Here is a 21060-nt window from a genome sequence, read left to right on the forward strand (position 1 = left end):
GGTCTAGGCTTTGCTCATTTGCAGTGCAGAAAATGTGCGTGCCATGGGAAGGGAGAGAGCTGGTGCTTTGTTTCCCCTTTCCCCCTCTTTATTGTCCTCAGGTGCAATGACATTTGATATTGGAATACATTGAGTGCCTTATTCTCATACTGCCGGGATTACTGCTGACATGGACTGCGGGGCCCCGCAGCCAGCCCCCTGTATGGAAATGGAAAAAAAAAAAGAAATTCAAGCTGTAAATGCATCTCTGTTTGGGGGCTTTGTAGTGGTAAATTACATGAATGAGTAAGTTGAAAAAGTGCCTGGTTTATACCATCATGAATGCCTAGGTCTTAGATAAATATTGACACCGGCAGTGTGGCAGGCCTCCCATTGGTCTCATGGCCCTAGGAATAAAAGATCTTTTCTGAGGTGCTTGTGACCTTATAAACCACCCTGACGGGTTTGTGCAGGTGCTTTCTGCAGTAGCTCTCTGGGTTTGAAAGTGGGTGGTTTTTCTTTTTGTGCTTGTGCAAGCTTAAACCTAACCGAATCCAAACCCGCTCTGGTTTATCGATCACCATTGAGTGTGCAGCCGGTAAAGGAAGTCGGCGCTTTTTTGCAGAGTCATGCTTGTGTGGCCATGCGGACTGGACCTGGGACCCGAGGGTCTTTGATTTGCTTTGACACTATTTGAGAACTGAGTGTGGGGGCGTGAGGAGAAGGGAAAGCCAGCCCGGGGAGTCTCAGCTGGAAGACAGGTTGGGTGTCATGGCTGAATCTTTAGGGCGCCAACTGTGCTGCACCCCGAACCATACTTTGTTTAATCTCCTATATCTTGTGGCACAGAACCAAATTGCCCTCTAACCTAAGGGGGCTTAGCGATGCCAATTTTGTTAGTGTCAGGTATGCAGGAGCATCACCCCCTCCATGTGAGATCCACCCCCCCAAAAAAAAGAAAAGGTAGTGCATTCATTAGAAGGAAGCCATGATAGGAGTTACCTTGCTAGGGCCAGCTGAACAGAGACTTTCACCAAGTCGGTCTGATTATATGATCTTTAAAAAGGAGTGATGGTGGAAGCTGGGGGGTTGTGTGTTCATCACATAACAAGCGTTAGGCGAAGACATCCTAGCTGCCTCGATGTAGCTGATGTCTGGGTTTGGTGTGGCCCGTTGGGCCTTGATTTCCTGCTGAGGTGGGAATTGAGTGGCTCTTCTCTCTCGCTAGTACACAGAGAGGATATGCAGTATCTGAAGGGACACGTGGTGTTGCTGAGGTTTCTCAAGCCTGTAGCTGGCGCTCCAAAGGGAGTCCCTTGTGATTGATTATTGGTAGGGTTCTCGTCACCACTGGTGGTGATTCACTTTAAAAACAGACTCCCGGGCGCCTGGGTGGCTCAGTTGGTTAAGCGACTGCCTTCGGCTCAGGTCATGATCCTGGAGTCCCGGGGTGAGTCCCACATCAGGCTCTCAGCTCAGCAGGGAGTCTGCTTCTCCCTCTGACCCTCTTCCCTCTTGTGCTCTCTCTCATTCTCTCTCTCTCTCAAATAAATAAACAAAATCTTAAAAAAAATTAAAAAATAAAAAAAATAAAAACAGACTCCCATCCCGCAGGTGCCAGGATTCATTATTTGATTGAAGTAGAGTTTAGCAAGTGGAATTTACTGCTCGGACCCACCCTTTAAGATGCACCTTTGGGAGTCAAACCTGGAACTGCAGACTTGGTGGGGCGGGGGGGGGGGGTTTAGGGGTGGGGGACGGGCACAGATGTGAGGGCCTCTCCATGTTACGGTGCACAGGGCCCTGATGAATGTAGATGGACCATGTGGAAGAGGTGAGGCATCTTTTTAGAGGGCTTGGTGAATGATTAAAAAAAAAGCAGCAGCAGAAATGAAAGTGTAGGACGGTTCTGTCATTTTCACAGCCAGCTTCCCGTTTGACATAGTAAAATTTTAGTGTGTTCAAAGATGGAAGTCACACGCATCATCTGATTCTTTGTGCTTGTAATTTCAGTGAAAAGGAAGTGCCATGTTTTAATAGCTGAAAGTAGTCAGTATAGGACAGTGGACGCTGCAGTACTGTGTGGTTGGTGCACCTTGACCTTGGGCTTCTCAGCTGTTCAGCCACCGACTGGGACTAGAGAAGTCATCACGGCCCCAGAAAACCATGGAGACGGGCTCCTAAGTTTACAGCATTTCATGACATCTTAGTATCACAGAAAGAAAAAACTGTGCCTTTTGGCTTCAGCCAGGCATTTCATGACACACATAAAACTTTAAAAAGCCCAACGGAAAAATTGACAGAACGAGATCCCAAGTCGATAAGCTAGCTAATAAAGTCAGCGACTTAACTGTTAGCCAGGAGGCTGACCTTTTAAAACTGCGTTTTCTTTAAAATACTTAGCTAGAGATGCTCTCGTGCCTCCCTGTAATACAGCAGGATGTATTCTTGAAAAGTTGTGGGTAAATTCAACTTTTGACTTTGGCTGACTTAATTCCAGGGATCTGTTCTCTGTGTCTGAGGGAATCTTCATTTTTAAGTTTAAGGTAGCCAGGAAAGGAAAGGAGGATAAACCTAGAAGATAATATTTGAATATTTTGAAATCTAGAAGATGATGTTGAAAACTTAGAAGAGAATATTATAATGATAATATTTGAAGGAACCTTGTACTTAATCTGTTTGTAATGTAGAATATCGTGGTAAGTGCAAGTACACCTAGATTTTTTATTTGCTTTATCAATTTTGGATGCTTGGGCTTCACACAGGCACAAAGAGACGTCAAAGACATTAGTGAGTAGTGGGTGTGATTTCAGTTGGAAATGTATGTACGTTCCATTGGAAGCTGATCGAGGACTCCAGCGCACACCCTTGGGAAGTTCTGGCTTCCCAGGATTTTCCTTATGAGCAGCTCTAGCCTGGGAAGGTAGTTACACCCACTTATGTCATTAAAGTGTGTGTGTGTGTGTGTGTGTGTGTGTGTGTGTGTGTGTGTGTGTAGGCAGGGGAGGAAAGAGATGCTGATAACACTAAGGTAAGCTGTTTGTACAGATGTATTTGCTTAAAAAAGAAAGCTTTCATTTCCTTCTTCCTCCCTTTTAAGGGAGACAGTTAGGCAACTTACTATATATTGCTGTTTTGTAACCCAAAAGTATATTTGCCTAAAATCACCCTTCTAAATACAGTTGACCCTTGAACAGTGGAGGAGGCGGGTAAAGGTGCTGACCCCCTGCATGGTCGAAAATCTGTGTATAATTTTTGACTCCTCAAAAAACTTAACTAATAGCCTACGGTTGACCAGAACCCCTACCGGTGACATAAACAGTCAGTTAACACATATTTTGTGTATTATGTGTATTATCTACTGTATTCTTACAATAAGGTTAGCTAGAGAAAAGAAAATGTTATTAAGAAAATCAGAAGGAAGGGAAACTTCATTGTCAGTACACTACTGTAAAAAGATCTGTAAGTGGACCCACACAGTTCAAATCCATGTTGTTCAAGGGTCAACTGTACTTTTCTTTAACAACAACAGACCCCAATCGTTACATGTCCAGAGGTGAGTTACTGCAAAGTTTTTTTGTTTTGTTTTTGTTTTGTTTTTTTAATCTCTTGGCGTACATTTCTCTAACAAGAGGCTTGTGTACTATTCTTTTCGTTGGCTGGCTTCATTTTAGAGAGTGCATTGTCAGAAAGGAGGGTTCAGAAAACCTCACCAGATGCCTTGACCCTTTCCTGCTTTTGGGAAACTTCTAGACAAGAGGGTTGAGGATGGTGTGGAATGAGTCGAAGGGAGGGAAGGAGAGGTTTTTGTTTGTTTGTTTTGTAGATTTTAATGTGTGTCTGTCGTGCTCGGGAAGTAATAATATTATTGGAGTTATTGAAGGTTTCGTTTCTGAAGAACCCGGAGTCACTGGTATAGAATTCCCTTATCCCTTTATCCCAGTGAAATCCTCGGCTGTACCTTCTGCCGGAAAGACAGGCTTGGAATATGACCACCCTGTTCTTGTGACCCAGGAGTACTTTTTATGGGGCTGTGTTAAAACAGTTATTTTCCTCTCCGCGAGCCCTTCGGTGAGGGCACGGGGTGTGTGAAACCCCTCGGTGTTAAGTGGAGAATTATTTCAGTGTGTTGGGACAGGAAACTGATCATAGTGTCACTTAGGGTTGATGGTTGGGCCAACATTTACATAATTTTGTTGCATGACACATTCACTCAAAAGAAACATTTATAGGCTGTTGCTAGTTTGCATCTTCCACACGTGAAACCACAGTGAATGAATTTTAAAGCCGCATCATGCTTTTAACAAACACCCTAAATTTTGCAGTCGTGGTTCTACAAGAAGCTCATCTTCCGGCAGACATTTGTAGGGGCCGAGGGGTTCCGGTGGACGTGTTAGGATAGGAAACCAGTAATATGTGACCCGGGGTGGACTTCACAGAGCGCTTGGTGAAGCAGGGAATCCGAATGTATCCACCAGATTAATATGTCCCTCACTCCCTGTCCCTCTTGACCGACTTGTTTTTAACTACTGCGGAAGCCAAAGTCTCTGTTTCCTGCCTTTGTAGGGCTTGGTTTTCATTTAGGAGAATCCCCCCTCCATCCTTTCAGTGAGGGAACTCCAGCCCCTAAATGTGACGCCAGAGGTGAGCACGCCTCCTTGCTGCACTTCTGTCTCCTCTCGGTCATGATGGATGGGCTCCTGCTCCCACGGGCGTGCCTGGTGCCTCCGCACAGGAGGGCCACGTTGAACAAGAGGTTCTTGGGGCAGGGAGTGCCTGGCTCGGAGGCACCAACCACCCTCTGTTCCGCAGAATGGCTGGGCTTTCTGGAGGTAAAGATTAAGCTGCTGTGCTGGAGGGTGTCTGGCAAGGGTGAACCTGTCCTATGGTGGGCGTGATGAGTTTGGAAAGTCCTGTAGAGCTTGGGGACTCTCTGAAAGGGTGGATTTGTGATCCCTTTTCAGAGATGATAAAGCAGAGAGTAGGAGACTAGACTCCTGACTCCTCTCCTCCCCCCCCCCCCCATTTCCAAGTCTGTGCAATGCCACTTCTATAATAGCAAAACCAAATGGTGGCTATAGGCCCCACTTCCCTGCTGGGGTGGTCAGGGCTGGTGCTCCCTAGGTGACAGATTTGTGGGAGGGTCGGCCTGTGGCCAGCAGCTATTTCCTGCTCAGATTCCCTTTGTTTGTGAAATACCCACCAACTGCAGAGCTGCTGAGGCCAGAGTGCCTCCTCTTAATTAAATTAATTAATCCTTAGGGGTTAATGATGCATGTACCATATTTCCCGAGGGAGTGTTATGGGATATTTATGGACTTCCCTCCGGGACCACCCCCACAACCAGGCATGAGACACAGCACACCCAATGACTTCATCTCTTTTGCCAAACTAAGATTTGGGTAGGAAAAACAGGTCTTCAGATCTCTTGCTTTAAGGGATGTTAGAGAAAGCAAATGCTGATTACTGGCAGTGGTGGATGGCTCTTGACTCTTTTGGCCATAATTTTAAGTAGATGAACAGCGGGCTGTTGTTCTCTTCTTCTGGAAACCAACTTTAAATGGCCCCGTAGATTAAGCATCATGCGGGACCTGGCACTGGGATTTGTTTAGGTTTATATAAGCCTTGACTTAACTGCCCAGTGGGTTGTGGTCTGACAACATGGACGACTCTTCTTGACTTTGCCCTAAAACTGTTCATGTCTTGCTCTTCTCCTTTCTAGGAGGTCCTGACTTCTTGGCTTTTTGTTTATTTGTCTAGTTTCATACTTTCCACACCTTGTTTTACTTTTCTGGCCTTATTTTCCGGTATTCTTCCTTAAAGACCATGCTCCTTTTCTCTTCTTCGTCTAGGGTTCACTAAGGTGTTGCATTTTCTGATTAACCTTTCTCATCACAGCTGATCTTCCCTGCTCTGCACGCCGTCTGGACATAGTGGTATCCATACCAAGGATGACAAATACAGGGGCCAGGCAGAGAGTGCGCATGAGTAAGGAGGTCCTGGGGGAGATGATAGGAACAGTGAGGTCTGTGGTCAATTGCAGTACTTGCTAAGTAAGTGTAGCTGGTGGCTGCTATCAGGAATGCTGGCCCAAAGATTATTTTCAAGAGAAGCTGTAACTGTAATTTTTTTTGGTGAAAACTCTTTTTCTCCACACACTCTTCAGTCACAAACAAACAAATTTCCCTGTAGTTCGGTCATGGCCCAAGAACCACCAATTTACAACTCCTGGTCTATCATTCAGAAGATGCTTGCCATATCAGAGCCTTTGGCTGTAATTTATTTGGTTCAGAGTCTTTTCTGACCAGTAGGTTATAAACTCCATTAGGTCACAGATTAGATCTTACCCTAATTTGTATCAAAATTTATCACAGCGCAGTATATATTGTAGACAGTGAATATTTGTTGAACTTGACATCTGTTTGGTACTAAAGGACAAAGACTTAGACCTGCGATCAAATTACCCGTGGGCTGGGGGTAAGATGTGTGAACCATTAAGATAGAGAAGCACATATAAGACCTATGGGGTTATGGAAGCAGGCACGGGTGACTTCTGTCAGATAATGTGTTAAGCATTAGAATTCAGAGACCGATGCTGATTTCTATAGCTGATTTTAAGGAGTAAAAGCAGGCACTCACTGCGAGGTCCTTATATGGCTAGAGCATATTATCTCTTCTTTTGAGTTGCTTACAGGCCTCATGTGCATAGAGATTTATCAATGTAACACTTTCAAAAACTGAAGTAACTGTGATTCATTCCTGACTTTCTTAAATCTGACCAAAAGCTTACAAAATGAGCTGTATGTAGTGAGTTGATATCTGAGTGATTTTGCATTTAATTGTTTGCAGAATGTGTGTCTTTTTCCAAGCCTCAGTTTAGGGAATATGGGGCTATTTAGCTTCCTGACAAAAGATGGCAGCAAGTACAGAACCTTCTCCCGAGTGGGAATTCTTGGGTGAGGGTGCCAAAGGAACGATTCCAATTTAAGATGCAGTTTTATTATTATTCTCAGTATAAGCCTTTAATGCATATTATCAGCCTATTCAGTTGTGGCTTTTGGTCAATGAGGGGGAAGCATCATAACAGAAAAAAAGATAAGAGCATTCAATATTGTAGGTTTAAAAAGAAATCCCTTATTCTCATAAAACCTATAATGTGGGTCTAGGGAGCATAATGTGGTGATTTCATTGGAACTCGATGTGTACCACACGTAATTTCTCAGAAGCTAAGAATGCAGCAGAAATGGCCTTAAAAGCTTAAGGGATTAAATAACTTTAACAAGTTGTATGTTCTTCTTCACTCACACTCCTTGAAATTTGGAAGGACCAGTCACTTTTTCCCAGGGAGTCCTAAGCAGGTGAGTCTTTTTTTAATGGGTGGCAAGCAGTGCAGTTTTTGAGGCAAGAAGAGATGGATGACTGGGGCCCAGTTTTCCAAGAAAGAAGGGGCTTCCAGGCTCGTCCTCGGCGCCCCAGTAGTGCTCACCAGATGGGTCATTGGATTGCTTCACACTTCCCTTCCTGGCTGTATTATTCAGTTTAGCAAACATCCGAAGGCTTAAAATATGCAAAGTACTATGACGTTCAGGGGTCCAGAGGGGGTTGAGTAATGGGAAATGGGCTGGCCTGGAAACCAAAGTGAATAAGAAAACCTCACTCCCCAGGGAATGCTTGTCATGGAGTTAGGACTTCTTCCTTCCACTGGGAATTAGGATTCCTATTAATGTTGAAGGCTACAGCCCTGCGTTGCACTGCTCTCCTGAGCGGGAGATTTTGTCTGTGTAAGTCAGTGGTCTGTGAGTAATACCTGTATTTGAGAATGAAGTACTAATTATGTCAGTCTAACGATGCTGGGGTTACTTCCTCACCACAGCTTACTCAATAGCAAACGGAACTTTTTATCCTTCAACTTCGAAGGAGTCAATGAATTATTGTTTGCCAGCTTTGAATAGTGTTTGCCAAGTTTGTAATATGTGGTTCTGGTTGTAATCCAGGAAGATGCTGGTCAGATTATGTAAATACTGATTAAGCTTATAGAATTACACTCAGAGGGTATTTTTTTTATTGAGTGTCTTCCTAGTGCATTGAATTTTCAAATGCCCTCTCCTCTGTTGGGATGGTTAAGAACTTCGTGCGGCTAAAGGTTATATGTTAAGACTGGTGTCCCTCTCCCACCACAGCTCTTGAATTATCGGGAAATTCAAATTTATGTTTGAGATCCAAGTTTCTTCATTAAGTGCCCATTCACTTGAAATATGTATTAATTCCTGCATGATCTCAATACAGCACAGTTTAATAGAAATTTCAGCCGTGATGGGAATGTCCGCTTGTCTTCATGGTGCCTTATCTTGGGCGCAAGCCTCATGTGGTGGTTGCACACTTGGAATATGGCTAGCATGACCGAGGAAAGCTGAATTCTTAATTTTGTGTGATCTTAATCACTTTCAGTGTGAAAGCAGCACGGCCTGGGGCTACTGAGTTGGACAGCACAGGTTTCCATAGTGGTGGGGATTGCTCAGCTATTTAAAGACTTAGCTCTTCCAATGCAGTGGGGTCAGGGTTAGGGGGTCTTTGTCAGGAAAAATGCTCAGCAAGCAGATTGTTGCCACGCACTGTTAAACAGTTTGCTTCTCAGACACAGATACAACTGGGGTAAAACTTGAGCCATTCTCCACAGAGGTACCTCTTGTGTGTTCTCCAAACGGTGGGCCGGATGGTCATCTTTCAGCGGATTAGCTGAAAGAATATCTACGGCTGGGCCCAATTGTTCCAAGCTCTGTGCACCCTTTGTACGAGAACAGGGAAAATTTGTGTTATGACAATGGCTGACAAAATGTTTAGTGAAAGCTGCAATTGGCAGTAACTGAATTCCCGGAGGTTTCTTTCCAGCCCTCTCTGCTACTGAAAGGTGCAGAAATGCTTTTGACAGCATCTGTCCTGTTGACAGATGAATTGTTTTGACAGGAGAATCTGAAACCTTCAACTGAAGACACATTCAGATGTTGGCCTGGTAAGGGGCGATCGTGTTTGGAGAAATAAGTGAGATGCTTTAGATTTGTGTGCGTGTCAGCTGCCACCTGGAAAGAAAGACCTCGTGAAAGGGTTTTTTTTTCTTTTTTTAACTAATTAACCCTTTGATTATTGTTTTTCTGACCCACCAAGAGAATCCACACCCCTCTCTGCACAGTTCTTGGGCTGAATAAACGTATTTCTTTAATTGTTGAGAAATGAGTGGTATCAATTAAACATAGCAGTCAAGGGTTAAAAATAAACCTTATTTAAGAATTATGCTGAGGTATCAAATCATTATGTGGTGTACTTGTCAATTATGTCTCAATACAAAATTATGCTGGGAGAAAAAAAAATGCTCGTAACAGCATTCTTAATAATAGCAGAAAGGTGGAAATAAGTCAAATGTCCATTAGCTGTTGAATGGATGAATAAAATATGGGGTATGTGTATACATACACACAAAATGGAATGTTGTTAAACCCTAAAAAGGAAGGAAGTTGTGACATAGGCTACAACATGGATGGACCTTGAGAACATTATGCTAAGTCAAGTAAGCCAGACACAAAAGGACAGATACATGACGTCTGCAGAGTAGCGCGATTCACAGAGACAGAAAGCAGAATGAAGGTTGCCAGGGGCTGGGGGGAGGTGCTGAGTTTCAGTTGAAGATGATACAGTTGTGGAGCTGGATGGTAGTGATGGTTGCACAACAGTATGACCGTACTTAATGCCACTGAGCTGCACACTTGAACGTGGTCAAGATGGTAACTTCTTATGTTTTGTATATTTTACCACAACAGAAAAACACGCTGAGAGTTTGTCTCACTAAGATGAGCAAACAAGAAAATGTCTCTGAGGATTTCGTTTCAGATTATATTTGTCAAGGAGACTACAGTAAATATTTTCCCCATTTCCTGATACAGCAGCTGAAGATCAACAGCTTGTCCCAGGTTTTAGGACTGGTTGCTGCTCAGACCTCAGAGCTAGGGAGCTCTGTGGCCAAAAGTCGAAGCTGTTGCAGGGGACCTGAGCTTCAGCCTCTGTCCTCTCTCTGTAATTGCTGATGGGCACGCTGAGAGGAGAATGACCTTCAGACCAGTCTCTGACACTCATTTGTTGATAACATGGCTGTGCTAGTTCATTCAGAGTCAAAAAGTGGTCTTCTCCAGGCGGACCCAGGGAGAGCTTAAATTTACCACGTAAGGTGTCTTCATCCTTCGTTGCCGTTTCCTGCAATCTCAGCATGAGGTCCTGATACCGGTCGGCTTCTTGGTAAGGCTAGCTTGCCAAAGACCCTTTTCCGAGGAGCCTTATCTAAAAAGCAGAAATTATGCAACATTTTTGAAATTTAAGTCAATTTTGTGTGCTCTTTAAGAGAATGACGAACCAAAGGGTTGTCATGATTTAAAAATGGCTTTATTCTAATACCACTCCTGGAGTGGGGAATAAGGGAAGTAATTTCATTCCAGATAGTTTACCAGTTGATTGCCTGAGGCTGACTCCATCCCTGGCCACATCTATAAGCCAGAAACGAGACCTGCATTTTGAACTTAATAGCTTCAAGAGTCAGTGGCCCAGAATGCAAGGTTAAAAACTGGTGGTCCTCAGTCCAGATGTGGCCTGCAGATACGTTATGTTTGATCCATCCAGAGTTACATTTTTTTTTTTTTAAGAATTGAAAGGATTTCACCTGAGAATTCAGAATTTGAGTTTCTCTTGAAAATGGAGAAGACTGGTCTGCATTGCCCTTGTTTCTGGAGACAGGAGCAAATGCCCCTTTTGATGGGCAAGCAGGTACTGCTGTGTCAGCCTCTTCGCACCCCTGGCAGGGTGACTGTCCACACTACGTGCTTGCCCTCCAGGCCTCTTGCCTTTGTGACCTCAGTCTTCTGATGTCTCCTCCTGCTCAGTAACTCTCATTACCGATGATAATGATGCAAACGTGGTAGATACTGTAAACTCACGGTATCTCTAGACCCAGAAACAGTATTTCCATCCTTCTTGTTTATGATAATGAGCTCAAGATAGAAGAAAATTTTAGTCTGTCCAGTCCTTTTTCTGATGTGGGAAAATTCTCTCCATTTGTGGATTTTTTTTTTTTTGAGTCTAATCTGTTGATGTCTGTGTACCTGATCGTAAATACCCCCAAGCATGGACAAGCTCGCACTTGACTTCAGTATGTGGTTTAAAAACTTGCCACCTTCAATTTTTATAGTAACATAATCTCTGGACAAATTGCTTTTAATTCAGGTTGTGCCCTGAGCACAGATGTACCATTAATTTCAAGTGTAGTCTGACTTTTATTTAGATGAATGTCTAAAGTCGACAGTGAAATGGCTATCAGCTGTAGGTTAGTATTGATTGGAATGTCTCTGGAGTAAGTTTAAAAGCTAGTTGCTACTTATGTGCTGCCTAAATGGTAGACTTGAAACTCATGATTCTCAGTACCGTTAATTGGCATTAATGCCAATGGAATTAATAGCTTAGATCAATAATGTTGACCTCTTCGGCATACGTGGGACTGGGTATGTTTTGGTGGCAGGGAACAAGGCACAGTATGCACCAAGGTCTCATTTGGACCACGTCTCTGTGGATTTCTGTTCCTGAAAGATGAAGCTGATCTAGGCTGATCCAAGAAGCTCCGCTGACTGAACAAGGGTCAGCTTGCTCCCTGTGTGCGCCTAAGGGTATAGCTGAGGGATGAAAGGAGAGAGGGGTCATTCTGAATGATGTTGGCAGGTGCCATCTTCTTGAGAAGTCTGCTCACATGTGAGGCTTTCACTGCCTTCGGTTAAGACCAGCCGTGAATTTCCCGTAACCACAGCTCCTCTCTCCTGTGTGACTGTCACTCCCAGTATTTATTCATTGATGGGTGCATCGTGTTCAGGGATAGCTTTATGATTAGCGTCTCATAAGGTCTCGACTTTCTAAGCAGTTCCTCCAACTTTGAGTGTGCCTTTTAGCAATTTTTAGTCATCGGATCTTGCTTAGACCAGGGTTTTTCTCAACTCCTGAATGTTACCATTGACACTTAAGGCTGGATGATTGTTGCTAAGTGCTGTCCTGTGCCATTGTAGGATATTTAGCAGCCTCTTTGGCTTCCACGCAGTAGATGTGTGTAGCAACCCCCCATCCCTGCCTTTTCTCTGCAGTTGTAACATCTAAAAATGTCTCTAGATATTGCCAAACGTCATCCCTGCTTGAGAACCACTGATTTGTAGACAGTAAAGGGTCAGTTCCTGACCCCTCTTTTTCTTATTGATGTTTTACTAAAATACTAACTTTTAAAATGCCATTCGGAATAGCCTTGGACCTGATTCAGGGCAAAATATTTGTATCAGCACACTCTAATGTAGGTAGAGGACTGACTTACCTTTAGAAGTTGCTAAGTGGTGAAATTATATTGATTGAAATCCATTTGAGTTTAGCCAGTTTCAGTGATTGGAGATTTTTCACAGTGACTTGTTTATGGATGCTAGTGGGGAGGAGCTCTATCTGTAAATCTCAGTATTAATAAGGTTACTTCAAATAATGTATGGGATAGGGGCAGTTATGAGAGAGAGGGCCTGGTTTGGGAGGCAGAATAGAAGATTCCTGAATTTGGGGTTAAATGTTGCATGTTGATTTAATTAATTATTCTTTTTTTTTGCTTTTCCTTTACCAGAAACCTGAGTTATAATAAACTTTCTGAGATTGACCCTGCTGGTTTTGAGGACTTGCCGAATCTACAGGAAGTGTGAGTGTTTTCTCCTAAACCTCCGGTTGGGGGTGGGGGACTTATAGCTCCTGGGGAAACCCTCTGCCCTCCACCCCCCCCCCCCATCAGCAGTCTAAACGTGCAAGCAGGAACGTGTGCATACTGGCCGCCCTGACGAATCGCGAATTGTACTGCTTCCTGAGCTCTTTCCCTGCAGCCCCTCCCTCCTCGTGGGCAGGCATCAACGGGTGTGCTAGAATCCTGGAGAAATCATGGGGATGTGGGGGATGGATAGGAGGGTCCCCTCCTTTGTGGAAACCTTGTGGACCCTTTGTGTTGGCACACCTGACTGGTACCTCCCCGCCGTTGCCCCGGGAGGTAGAGCAGCCTGCTCGGCAGAGGCTCATGCACCAGCTCACGGCTTCTGCTCTCCGGGAAGCACAGGTCTAGAAGAATGGACACAGAGGCTGGCTTTTCCTCTCTCATGTCCAGACAGAGCGAGGCGTTATCACTGCCTGGGATACTCTCAGCCAGCCCCCTGCCTCATGCAGAGTCCTGTAAATCCGGCCTCCCTCTTTCCTTCTTCTTGACTGTAAAGAACTCTGCTTTTAACATAGATGTCGGGTTATCAGGAATTTTAGTTTCATAGGGACTTTAGAGAAACTTCTGCATAAGTCGTGCATATAACCACTGCAGGAAATTTAGAGTCTAGAAATATGTAAAGACTGATTCAAATCACCAGACATAATAACCATTATGAATACTTAGTGAAAAATACATACCTCTACATGTAGAATTTGGGGATCAAACTGTATATATATCTTATAGTTTTGTATCTTTTTCATACTTAACCCTCACAGTTTCGAATACTTTATCATGTAAATTAAAAATTTTTAAATGTGCCACTTAAATTTTTATTTATTTATTTATTTACTTACTTTCATTTGAGAGAGAGAGATAGCATGAGAGGGGCGAGGGTCAGAGGGAGAAGCAGACACCCCGCTGAACAAGGAGCCTGATGTAGGACTCGATCCTGGGACTCCAGGATCATGACCTGAGTCGAAGGCAGTCCCATAACCAACTGAGCCACCCAGGCACCCCCACTTAAATTTTTATGTAAAACTACCACACATGGATATTTCATAAATTATTCACCCCATGCTTCTATTGTCAGTGATTTTTATTAGATATTGTTAGGTAAGTGCTTTACACTTTTTGATCATTATATGTAACTGATAGAAGTCCTTGTTTATTCTTTGATTTCATTGTTGGGTGATTTATCTAAAGGAACCTTAATTTCATTCCTTAGTGCAATTGGCAGAATACCTGCATCCCCTAGCCCCATCTCCAAATTCTCCAAATTGTGGTTATGATTTCCATGTCTCTTTAAAAAAGGCTTAAACTTCCGAAGTTAAAAAGAACTTCATAGTTGGAAGGAGCCCTTGGGAATATTCTGTCCAGGACCCTAGTTTTCCTGTAAGGTCAACAGCCGGTGGAGGGAGCAAGGAAGTGTGAGGTGGGTCACTGTGCTAATTTGACCTAATAAAATACCCCTTCTCCCTCCACCTTGGCTTTTCTCCCTCCTCAGAACTCCTGTTGCATTTGTGAGCTGGATGAGGCCCCTGACCGCATCCTGAGCTCTTTGTTTTGTGTGTGACTGCTCTCCTTCATCCTGCTAATATTGCACTCATGAAGGGTGACCTTAGCTAGCCATCGTCCTGAGCACTGCTGTACTCCTTATTGTCACTGCCACCTTCTCCAGACATTGGAAGGAGCCAAAGTATGGGGGCTTGGCTGGGATTGCATGCTAGCGAGTGGTTGGATGGGGCCTGCACCCGCCTCCCAGTCTAACTCCTGTGCCATGCTTTCTGTGGCAGCACTTCCTTCTCACGTGTGAGAGGCGTGAAGACAGAGATTGCATCTTTTGGATACAGTGTGGTGTAGTGGAAAAAACACACACAGTTTGGTAGCAGACAGACCTGGATTTGATTTCTGGTTTTGCTCTTTGCTGGTCTGTGCCCCTGGACGAGTTACTTAGTGCCTCATTGCTTTTCCCTTTATGCAACGTGGATGTATGAACACATGACCAATGGTACTAGAGTTACTAATTGGAGGTGATGTCCAGGGCTTTGCACATGGGGAGGCTACTGAGTGTTATTTCCTTCTGCTACATTTGGAACCATGAAGCCCTCCCAAGCTGGGTGCGTTATTGAGAAACAAATCCTTGAGGGCCAGTTGGTTGGGCCTTTTACCACCGTGACTGCCTGCAGCCCCTGGGATCGCACGGGGATGGACGAGACGAATTCCCCGGAGCCCAGAGCAGTGGAACTTCTCACTGATGCAGATCTGGGCCTTTCCTGGAGGGAATTCTAATCCATTGTGGAGGCAGATGGTAAAGGGCCTGTCAGAAGTAAGGGGTGGGGAGGTGGGAAAGGATATTGAAGAAAAAAAAAATTGTCATTGACATACAATTGCTTCTAAATTGACTGGGTTCAGGGCTTTCCCGGGAGCTATCAGCTCTCCTAAACCCTCAGAGCCCTCTCTCTGAGTCTAGAAACCTCGGCGAGAGGAGCACCACAGGCTGGCAAAACAGTAGGTCGTGGTTTAGCAGTGGTTTTATTTTGGAGGCCTGGAACCACAGTCCATCATGGCTCACTGGAGAGAGAAAGCACCGCTGATGGAGGCCCCTGGAGGCCATGAGGATGCTTGAGCAGCTGCTGCCAAGCCACACGGTCTGTACTGCCCACAGCTCTGAGGAAAGCCCACCAGGGAGGGCCTCCAGCCAGGGGTCCTGGACGGCCAGGCTCCTCTGTTAATAGGAGGGGCTATTTAGGGGGCCTGGGTGGCTCAGATGGTTAAGCGTCTGCCTTCGGCTCAGGTCATGATCCCAGGGTCCTAGGATCGAGTCCCGCATCGGGCTCCCTGCTCCTTGGGAGCCTGCTTCTCCCTCTGCCTCTCTCTCTCTGTCTCTCATGAATAAATAAATAAAATCTTTAAAAAAAAAAAAAGAGGGGCTATTTATACTATCCTCTTTAAGAACTGCATGCAGGTCACGTGCTTGCCGCCTGGCCCCAGAATGCTCACTGTGGGTGCTGCTGTGTGCTTTCCAGGGCCGTTGACCTAAAATGTTCCTCAAGGCGGCCGGGAAGCCTGTGTGTGCCCTGCCTTTGGGTATTTATGGCTCACCCTCTGGTGTCTCAGGATCACACTCCCCCCACCCCAGTGTGTGTGTGTGTGTGTGTGTGTGTGTGTGTGTGTGTGTGTGTGTGTCACCGTCACCCTCTGGTGTCTCAGGATCACGCTCCCCCCACCCCAGTGTGTGTGTGTGTGTGCGTGTGTGTGTGTGTGAGTGAGTGTAGTGTAGTGTAGTGTGTTGAAGGGAGGGCTGAAATAACCAGCGTTATCTTTCTGAGGCACTGCCCTTTGGCTGCGAATTCCCACCACCTGTTAAGCATTTACTCTATTTCTGGCTCGATCCTAAGCCGCTAGGTTTAATTATTTCAGCCGGGTCCTGCCACAACCCTATGAAGTTGATACTGGTGTTGTTTACATTTTTTTGTGGAGGAAACTAAGGCACAGGAAGGTTAAGTGACATGCTGAAGGCCCTTCAGTTGCTAAAGGGCAGGATTGGGGTTGAATGAACCCAGAGCTCTCTGATTTGCAGATCCGAGCTGTAAAAATGCCCTCCGAGTAACCCCTGCTCGGCTACTCGGTCATAGTGCCTTGGTTTCTCCTTTTAAGGTGGAGTGATACTTGAGTGCCTTCCTCAGAGGCTTGGCATGTGATCCAGTGAGATATGGTGCATGGCAGCATTCAGCAGAGAGCATAGTGCACAAACTCCACACTTAACTATTATTGTTTGTAATTGCTGACTTAAAGTATCCCCTCAATCCCTGTCCTAAAGGAAGCACATCTGGCCATCTGGTATAGAAAAAAGTCTTGCCAGAGGAATTATTTAGTATGCCTTATTCTCAAGGAGCTAAAAGCCCTCATATAGTTATTGATGAAGAGGCTCTGACTCTAAAACCTGCACTCCTACCTGTTATTGATGACTTTGTGCCTTGTAAGAAGCAGAGCTAACTGAAGTTGCAGCCTTCTGCCCAACTTTGTTATGAAGGGTAGCTTCCTTGCCTTTGGCACTGCCCGAAATGTCTCCCCAGAGTTGATTGGCTAAATAGATGGTCATTCATTCATGCTGACAGAGGAATACTTTGCAGCTGGTCGAAAGAATGAGGGAGATCTACAAGATATATTACTGAGGGGAAAGTGCGCTCCAGAACAGTCTGTATAATTCACAAGCATCTGTGTAAAAGAGAAACATGCGTGTATCTCTCAGAGCTGGCAGCCGGCGCTTCCTCTTGGAGGCCGACCAGGGGACTGAAGTGCAAGGAAGCTTCGTTTTTCACTGTATATTCCTGGTTTTTCTCTTTTGAAATGGTTTGGAAATTTTACTGTGCGCTCAGATCGGCTATTCAATAAATAATACACAGCAATTAAAAAAAATGGACCCAAAAGCCCTGTAACCCAAAATCATGCTTTGGGTTGGTTTTTCGTTGTCTGTGGAAACCTCATTTCATTGAGATAATAATTAAAGTACTCTGAAACACCCTTCCTAACATTTTGTGTCTTACAAAATAGAATTTCCTTTCAGCGAGCTGAGTAACGGAACATTGCAGAGAGAGCCCAGAAGGCCCATGCACACCTTATGATGGGTGAGCTGGAAAAGGCCCACCTCTAGGTTCTGCCCTGGGGTCAGGCAGTCCATGGAGCCCCATTTCCCTTATTTTACACCTCTTCCAGGTCCAGGGTTGGACTACAATTCATGGTCTCATGCACCTGAGGGAGGCACTTCTTGGTCCTAAATCATCAGGAAAAGTCAGTTCAAGAAGCAAGACATTTTAGAAGGATTTTTTAGGGCCTCGGATGGGAGCACATATAGGGGGAGTGTGAAGGGTAGAAAACTGCACAACCCTAGATACTCAGAAGATTTCATCAAACCCCGTCCTAAATTCCTAGTTTCCTTATTCGTGGAGACTGTGCTCAACCTTCCCTCCGAGCTCTGGCCGTGCTATTTTTGACTGGTCTCTATTTCAGGCTGGCAAGCTGGTCGTGTCTCAGAGTGAGTATGGTCTCCACTGCCTTCTGAGGATACTGTTCTCAGGGCACACAAAAAGAAAGCCAGTAGTGGTAATGCCAACTGACTTACATTTAGCGAGCGGTGCTTTTTACATAGGAACGATCGAGAGGTATGCGGGCCATGCAGCTCTTCTCCTTTGGATCCTGACACTGTCCCCTGCATAAATCGAGCAGCCCTGTTGGGATCAGAGCCTGTGATCTCTGCCTAAATCTGTTTACTGCCACTCTAGATATAAAATGCCCTGTTCATCTTTAGCACTGGTCTGCCGCACCTGTACGCTCTGCTTCCAGCAGTTTGTGCAGGATTTAAAATCTTATCATGTTGCCGCTTTTCCTTGTTCATTTATTTCTGTGCAGTAGGCCCGGCCTGACACTGAGGTTGTTCGGCAAAAGTTCCCCTGCGGAGAAGTCCATGTTGTCTGTTTCAGGTTTAGCATCAAGTCCGATCCTAAGCAGCCCGAAGCACAACCACCATGTTACCTGAGGGTTTAGGAGCCTCCCGGCTTGCTGGCCTTGCCACTCATGGCTCGCCTCTGTTTGGCAGCCATTCTTGGGTTCAGTTGTTGCTTGTACCATCTTCTAGTTGTGTGGCCTTAGCCTTGTGACTGCAACTGAAACTTGACTTAGAGCCCTTAGCTGTAGGGTAGGGACCAGCACGAGGACCTGGTACCTGACTCAGAGTGGTAATGATGCAGTTGCATCAGGCAGGTAGTTGCTGCTGTAATTTTAGAGAGATGGAGGGTAGTGAGTGGTTAAGAAGCTAGACTTGGGGGGGCGACACTCCCTAGACCACTACCACTTACTATGGTGACCGTCAAATTAGTCAACACCTCAGTGTTTCCATTTCCTCCTTGGTACAATGGGAGTGTCCATGGGACTTACCCCCTAGGCGTCTAAAGATGAGTTAGTACACTGGAAAGCTCCTAGAGCCTTGCCTGGCACATAGTAGCCCCTCCGTAGGTTAGCTGCTGCCGACATTTTTATTAGCAGCATCATCATGTTCTAGAACAGATCTCTAGGCACTGAAGACATCTTACACAAGCTCCCTTATTGGCAGCCGGCCCTGACCTTAGTTTTCCTTGCCCTGCAAAGATCTGAGGGTCTCCTCGAGTAATAAGTCCATTGATGGTACTGTGAAAATGCATTAGGAGAGATTAAAACCCCTGGAGAGTTCTCATCATCCCTGCACCAAGATGGGAAATGGATTGCTGCAGGGTTGGAGGAGTGAAGAGGTGAAGCAGAAGCAGGCTGATTCCGGGGGCAGTCAGATAAGAGACTGTTAAAGTAATTAATTGTCTACTTCAACACACAGACAAGGGCCCTTTAAGTGAAGAAGGGATTTGCCACATGATACGGATCTGCTTTCTCTCTGCCAGATGCTTCAGTCATGAAGCTATTGAAACAGACGTTCTGTGTCCCACGGCCCAATAATTGCCAAGCCTCATCTCTAACTGGCTCTGGCACTGCCGAAAGCAAATGGGATAATTCAAGGCCTTTTCCTTTTTTTTTTTTTTCTCTTGTTCACGTCTGTAGAAGATGGCAGCCAGATTATTCGATTCAAGCCAATACTAGCTGTATACTTGCAGGAATGCAACTGTCATTTCAGTGGCCTTGTCTTCAAACAGTAACAAGATGGTCCATGTAAGACACACTCTCTTAAGGGGGAAAAAAAAAGTATGATAACTTAGCATTATCCCTTTGATTCTGCATCTCAGATACGGTTTCCTTCCAGCCTGTCACCCAGCAGAAAGCTGGATCCCTGTGCTCTGGCTTTATTAAGGATTTTTGGGCTCACTTTGCAAGTCTGATTTTGGATTCTCTTCCCAGATTTGGAAATTCATGTCCATGTAAGGAGGCTGGATTGCAGAGCCTCTGGGGGCAGACCCAGCGAACTGTGTTTTGGTTTGCGGGCTTCCCCTTTCATGAAGAGATAAGAACTCTGGAAATACAGATCTAGAATGCTGGAGCGGGAAGGGGGCTCTGGAGAGCACGTCTGGTCTGGGGAGGATTTTCAAAATGTCTTTGTGCAAATGTGTGTGTCTGTGTGTATGCATTCCTGGAAAATGTGCCTGGAGGCTTCATCCAATTCAGGGAAGCTGGAATCACAAAGAGATGAGACTCCCCAAGTCCAGCTTCCTTGTTACTTGTTGCACAGCTGAGGCACTGGAATAACTGGCCCACATGTCCCGAGGTCCTCGGAACTCTGAGCATGGGGGAGGCTCCGGCCCTGGGTATGAGGGCGCTGCCCTTTGGTGACGCCAGAGCTGTGATTCACAGAATCCCATGTCACAGACATGGGAAAGCAACCTGGAAGGTCTTTCTCCCCATATCCTTTTCTGAGTCTTCCAGCCCACAAGGAGCATCCTCGTCAGTGGTCTCAGGGTGCTTTTGTTCTGCGTCACGTGTCTTGACCTTTCATCACTGTTCCCTGTTTGTCAGTGTTGATTTCGGAGCTAGATGACAATCTGGAAGACAGGTAGCCCCCCCTCCACCCCGAGAGTGTGTTTCTAAACCATAGGTGTGACAGATGGTTCGTTTTTGTGAGCTCATGTGACTTCTCTACCTTTAAAAACTCTCTTTTAAAATTCCTTATCTTTTGGGGCACCTGGGTGGCTCAGTTAGTTAAGTGACTCAGTCAGTCAGTTAAGTTAAGGTCCTGCCTTCAACTCAGGTCATGATCCCAGAGTCCTGGGATGGAGCCCCGAGTTGGGCTCCCTGCTTAGCAGGGAGTCTACTTCTCCCTCTGCCTCTGCCTCTCTCCCTGTTCATGCTCATGCACTCTCTCAAATAAATAAATAAAATCTTAAAAATAAAATAAAATTATTTTTCTTTTATTGAACATTGCAGTATCGTCTTCCCATGGCCAATTCGTCACTGTTCTTTGATTTACTTTGTCCGTATGAAATTTTTCAAACTGCTAATTTAAGTGAGAAATTTCTTCTTGTTGTTACAGGTACCTCAATAACAATGAGCTGACAGCTGTGCCGTCCCTGGGTGCTGCTTCATCTCACATTGTGTCTCTCTTCCTGTAAGTGATGCCACTCGGGGAACCCTGGGCTGGGTTGTGAGGCCGTGGTATTATCTTGCTGACATTTGGTGGCAGGAAAACTTGTGTCCCTGTGCTCGCTGGTGTAGAACAGTCTTTCCCCACAGAGCCCTAATGCTTGTGACAAGTGCCTTGCTTGCTGTTTTGGGGTTTGTAGGATGAAAACCTGGAAGACTCACCTCATCTAATT

General features: G+C 45.3%; 1 protein-coding gene across 1 annotated transcript in view; it reads left to right on the plus strand.

The window, feature by feature from the left end:
• Positions 1 to 21060, plus strand: part of LRIG1 (leucine rich repeats and immunoglobulin like domains 1) — a 110955-nt gene that overhangs the window by 24100 nt on the left and 65795 nt on the right. Inside the window, exons 2-3 of the mRNA XM_028110332.2 lie at positions 12656 to 12727; positions 20778 to 20852. Of these exons, the coding sequence (XP_027966133.1) occupies positions 12656 to 12727; positions 20778 to 20852 (147 nt within the window). The remainder of the gene's footprint in view (positions 1 to 12655; positions 12728 to 20777; positions 20853 to 21060) is intronic.

The sequence above is a fragment of the Eumetopias jubatus genome, unplaced genomic scaffold (assembly GCF_037043125.1).
Source record: "Eumetopias jubatus isolate StellerSeaLion01/CBP00866 unplaced genomic scaffold, mEumJub1_p1.0 scaffold_1, whole genome shotgun sequence".
Lineage (NCBI taxonomy): Eukaryota > Metazoa > Chordata > Mammalia > Carnivora > Otariidae > Eumetopias > Eumetopias jubatus.